Here is a 6,000-nt window from a genome sequence, read left to right as displayed (position 1 = left end):
AAGCTCGTCAGACTGCTGGAGACTTGTTGGTCACCAGTGGTTTCTATTGACAGTTACTCGTGAATAAAAGCATCCCAAGTGTGGAATGATAATCCCATTCAGGGTAAAATACATAACCAGTCATGACAGCTTCTCTTACTTCTCATTCTGTTCACCTCTTATTCCAGATACATATATGTAATCTGTTTGCTCTCTGTAAACTAGTTTTTGAACTAAATGTGCATGTCCAGAATTTGCGATAAATAGATGTATGTATCAATAAATAGTATGAATGGAGGGCAACTTTTAAGTTCTTAAACAATTTCTAAAATTTCCCAAATGTCCATAAGAATTTATCATCTATTATTATGTTCTCCCTCAGTCACTGTAAGCCACATCAGAGTATGCAGTCAGGAAGTTCGAAGGTGGCATTTGATCCCTAATGTGCAAACTCCAGAATCTAAACAAAATATGCAAAGACATTTTATCAGCTTGTGACATACCAAGGGGGTTCATGAATATTCAGGGTTCCACACTACTATATAATGCTGCATTTCTTGGTTTTATTTGAAAGAATGCATATTTTTAGCATTTTATGGTAGGATTTTACACTTGTCATTTACACAAATTACAAGGTTCTCTTCAAGTCTTTAAAAATTTTTTAAAAAAATTCAGCCCATGTGCAGCACAAGAATATGCAAAACTACTTTACATTATACACACTTTTTATCAAAGGAGATACAAAATTCTGGCTTGTAGTTTTAGACAAATACAAGAAGCTTCAAACTAGACACAAAGGGGTAACATTAATTCTCAAATGTAAGTAAGTAAGTCTGCACTTTGTGTTGTATTTCTCTGAGATGTGAATACCAAATTCCTAAGGGATTTTTACTTTTTCCTTTTTCAAAGGAAAAATGACAAGTTTCCCTTAAACAAGTCCCTCCCCATCAGCTCAGTCTATCATCCTACTCTCCCATTCCTTAGTGCCAGATACTTGCTTATATTAAAAAATCAGGGGTGGGCCATTTACATATGTATGTGGACCAGATCCTTTTAGCTAACTCCTCTCTTGCAAAAATCTAAGCAGCCATAACTGATGGGAATGGTCTGCTACATTATGTTAAATATGACTTCACACTAGGTAATCTAGACAGCTATGATGCTGGGTAATTAGTTAAAAGGAGATAGATGAGAGACAGAAGGCCCTACCAGTGTGCTTTTTATTGGTGGCAAATTGGTGGCCTTTAAGAATCAAGCTGTCTGATTCTACGAGAGCTTCAAAATCTAAACAGAACATGCCCACTGATTGCTTGAGGGACCTCTCTGATGCTTATGCATAGGTACTCTTTTTCAGCATGTCGGAGGCAATATTTTATACTTTCCTTCTAAAGGGTTATGAAGAGGCAATAAGGAAGAGTAGAGCTCTATCTGCCCTTTCAAAGATATTATTTTCTATCACTGGTATCCACTGTTCCCTAGCCATCATCCAATACTTAAATGTGTATGTATATGCATATTTAAAAGAATTACCCATCTTTCAGTCAGTCAGTATACAGCCAACTCTTGATTACCTATGAGAACATAAGTGACATTTACTACCAGAAAATTTCATTTAACAACATCTTTTTTTTTTTTTTTTGACACAGCTCACGTTCAGTTTGTTTTACGTCTCACGTAGACTACAGCCTGTCAAGACCAAGTTATCACACAAACGTTTATGCCCTCGAACCCATGATAGGTGTGTGCAAGGACACTGAGCACATTCAGATAGGGCTTGGGGGAAGGGCTTAAAGTGGGGAATGGGGGCAGGTGATAACTCTGGGCGTGAGAAAGGACCAATCTCAAGTTCCTCCTGAATTAGCTCTTATGGTATGCCTTTGTTATTTTAATTTTATGATTACTGCAAAATCTAAAACCTGAGGCAGTCACTATTTTATATAGATAATGGAGAGTTGACTGTAATCATGTTCTTTGTTTCTTTATGACTTTAGCCCTTTTACATAAAAAATTTCACAAGAAAACATAATATAAAAAGATTAAAAAAGACTACCATATGACATCTAGAAGCATTTATTTTATGCAAAAAACTTAAATATGAATATGTGTACACAAAAAGTGCACATATTACCTATGCTGAACAATGCCAAGAAACAATATATTGATGCAACAGTTGTTTTCTAAAATAAACATAAAAACGGAGCGCAGACTGGCAGACAAAAAGCAAAGCACTTACTTCCCAATCACACAATGCTGAAAACTGATGGCAATCCTAAGCTCCTCCCACTGTCCTTACAAAGCTGCCAGAGTCCAACTATTTAAAAAAATTGCTTTTTTTTTTTTTTTTACATCAATAATAAAAATCTGGTGACAAACACTATAAAACCAAATGCTGGACAGTCTTTACTCCTTTAAAATTCCAAATATTCCAACATAATCACAGGAGTAAAAACCACTTTAAATTGATATGCTTTATGAAACAAACAACAATATGTACATTTATTGCAAATTATATTAAACTAAAATGGAGGGGAAATCAAAATATGAAGTGATACGAAATCAATAATAATTTTAATTATTTTCTCACTCTGATAAAAATCAGAAAGCAACATCTATAAAATTGCCACCACATCACTTTTCATAGCAGGGAACTGAAATCTGTACATCTCATTTTGCAGAAAAGTAGGCAGGCAGAAAGAATTATACATAAAAGTTTCCAAAAGGAAAAACAAAGAAATATTTAATCTGATTTCTTTTCTTCTAAAAAATTAATTCAGTAGACTTCTATTATTTTCTTGTGTAACATGGGAAATTCCTGGCTCTAAAATTGATGAATTCTGTCAGTATAAGAACATCCTGTTAATTTCTTTAAAATAAAGACTGCAGCATGGAAATTAATGGTGTATTATGCTGTTAAACTCCAGATATGCAGGAACTGGAACCAAGTGTTAAGCAATTTGCTTAATTATTGACTTTTCATAAGAAAAGTCTGGGGGGAGGGTAGAACAGAGTTGCTTTTAGCCTCTCTCTCAAGAGTTTCTGCTGTACATTTCCATCAAAGGACTTGTGGTCAAGTGAAAAAAGGAAGTAATAGCTTTTTTCAGTTTTCAAGGCAGAAAGTGTGTTTTGAAGTTAACTTCATTTTCTGTTCAGGGTCATTTTGAATCCAAGTTTTTGCAGAAGCTAGAGCCTGCTTCTGTTTGGCCTTCATTTTCTCCCTTTGCAAATGAATTTTCTTTTTACCTTGGGGGTAGAAGGAAGCAATGTTAGAAAAGATATAAACAGGAAAACAAACCATACACAGATTATTTCATTTCTATAGTTATTATCTAAAATCTGAAAATATTTTTTCATTGTTCATGTGACACTTTAGTTGATTTAGGAATCTTTCCCTAAATTACATAATAACACAATACCAATGAAGAAGTTTTTATTTTCAACCATTAAGCATTGCTACCCAGTGCCCAATCTGTTTATTACTACAATAAAACACTAAAAGCTATTTGAAGTAATTGTGATTTTTAATTAATACTTTCAAAATTATGTAGTAGAAAAATTACTAGACACTATGGCAAATGAATTTAAAAGCAGCAAAATAAGTTCTGTTCTTTAGTGTATTAAAAAAAGGAGGAAAATTTAGCTTAATTCTGTTAAGAGAAATGCCCCACTGATCCTATTTCCCTAATAGGGAGGGAAAATTATGACCTCTGGAAGCATGAAGTAGTGGGATAGGGTCTCTTTCTCTTCTCCCCTCACCTACTCCTCTCTGGGAGAAGGAAGAACCCATCTAATGGGTGAGGGGGTGGGGTAAGGAAAAACTGAGCATACTGGGATTTGGTCTTGTCTAGATTTGTTCTCCTTTGCCTCCAAAAGGTGTGTTCTGGTCTACCTGAGGTTGTTCAATTTAGGGGCAAGGCATTAGTTGTTACCTGGCCTATGTCATTCCACATTTGGGTGGCGGGGGGGAAGCGTGGCTTGTGGGATCTCAGTTCCCCAACCAGGGATCGAACCCGAGCCAGGGCAGTGAAAGCCCAGAATCCTAACCACTAGGCCACTAGGGAACTCCCTGTCATTCCACATTTTTAATCAGCCACATCAGTATTAAGACGGTATCTCCTTTTTAACAATTCCAAACTTGGGAGAGAAAGATAAGGGGGCTGTTTACTTAATATTCCCAAACCCCAACATAACATATACCTTTTTATAAAGATAACAATGCTAACCAAAAAAAGCTAATAAGTGATTAAGATTCTTACATAGTATTAAATTAATGTTATAATAGATAAAATTTAATAATATGATATCAAAGAATCCTCTACAAGCTGCCTGCTGCACCTTCAGGAAGCTTCCCTTTACTAGCTCTGAGTCCTCAGTATCTTCCTGGCTGCTCTCACAGACTTTTAAACGATCCAGATCACTGGAAGAATTTCCTGGACTTGATTCTATGTCCCAAAGTGAATCGCCATCACTTCCGAGCACTTGGCTTCTGAAAAATTTCATATTATTTTGATAAAAATTCACTTGTTACTGAAGAATATTCATATTAAACTAATACACGGTTGTTTAATACATGAGGAAACACACTTAGGGGATACTTTAAGATACAAACCCATGTGATGTGAGGAAACTCTCAATATACAAATAAGCACAGGAAATCCTCTGCTTAAAAAAAATAGAAATTCCAAGATTCCTGAACACTCCAATATTAAGCATACTAAGCAAAACATATTAATCCAAAGATGGGAAAACTATAGTCTTATTTATAGGTAACTTCCTTAAATTCACAGTTTCCCCGTAAGTCCCAAGTTTAAGGACTGTGTCTCCACTGGTGTTTATTGGTATTTTCTTTTTTTCATGGAAGAATTTGGCCTCAAAGATAAATAAAACAAACTCAAAAATCAGCAGACCTATAAAAACACATTTTCAATGCAAAATATTTGGAATTGTTTTCCATTTGAATAATAATTCAAAAACAAAGGAAAAACAAGTAAATAAACAACTGAAATGATGATGAATCCTCCATTCCCAAACTCAGGAAGCCAACATTAAGTGTCCAGTTGTTCAGATACTATTTCCCGACTACAGTATACAAATGGCTGATTTTCATAAATTTACAGGGTAAATTCAAGGAATTTTCTCAAAAGAAGTAACAATTCCAAATGCAGCCCAAAATATAAACAGGAACATTTATTGGCACGCGCGCGCACACACACACACACACACACACACAAAACCTCTGATGGAATAGATTTACTGCAAAAATCCAGAGGGATCTAAAAATCCTACAGTTAAGTTTACAAGTTAAAATGTATGAACTCCCAGATTAAGTAAATTCTATGCCAGGAAATTTCTGTACACAGTTTTTGTATTTTGGTGGAATAACATATCTATCCTTGAATTAATAAAGTATATAAGTAGGAGTCATACTAAAAATTATTATTTACCTAATGTCAGTGAGAGGACCTAGTAAGAGGAATTCTAGAGGGGTGTGCACTTGCTACACATTAAGTGATTGCTATGGTATTTAAATGACTGTAGAGGCTACCATTTATCAAGAGTCCTACTTTTTATAGGGCTGAAGGATTAATGAGGTTACAAACATAAAGCATCTAGACTGTGGTTGGAATATACTAGGGCCTCAAAAATGGTTTTCATTAATTATTTAATAATAAAGTTGAAATAATCATACAATATGATGAGTATAAATACCAAGTAATAAAAATGGGCAAGTTTTCTGGAGGTGGTCCTAGTATACAGTGTAGACTGACTGCCTTGAGATCATCCTGTATTCAGACAGATCTACAAAGGAGCACATGGAGTAAAGAAGGGAGGGTAATGTCAGGAAAGGCTCTTTTCAGGTGTTAATGTAAGGACAGTTGTGATCAGCGCAGGAATTGACCATCAGGGAAGTGAGAAAGCAAGCAAGTAAAGTGTGTGAAGAATAATGCAAGGTAAAGGAAAAGACAGATGAAATAGTGTTAGAAAGCAGGGCCACAGAGAAGCACAAGGGTGCTGGGCCTTATT

General features: G+C 35.2%; 1 protein-coding gene across 4 annotated transcripts in view; it reads right to left on the bottom strand.

Moving 5' to 3' along the window:
- Positions 1-577: 577 nt before the first annotated feature.
- Positions 578-6,000, bottom strand: part of PDS5A (PDS5 cohesin associated factor A) — a 131,103-nt gene continuing 125,680 nt past the window's right edge. For 3 of the 4 annotated variants that reach the window (XM_068543075.1, XM_068543077.1, XM_068543078.1), the window contains exon 33: positions 578-3,219. In XM_068543075.1, the coding sequence (XP_068399176.1) occupies positions 3,216-3,219 (4 nt within the window). In that variant the 3' untranslated portion in view covers positions 578-3,215. Of the gene's footprint in view, positions 3,220-3,550; positions 4,463-6,000 lie in introns of those variants that run through there. The other variant, XM_068543079.1, reaches the window with a different exon arrangement.

This window comes from Eschrichtius robustus, chromosome 4 (assembly GCF_028021215.1).
Source record: "Eschrichtius robustus isolate mEscRob2 chromosome 4, mEscRob2.pri, whole genome shotgun sequence".
Lineage (NCBI taxonomy): Eukaryota > Metazoa > Chordata > Mammalia > Artiodactyla > Eschrichtiidae > Eschrichtius > Eschrichtius robustus.
This window is presented reverse-complemented; position numbering and strand designations above follow the sequence as displayed.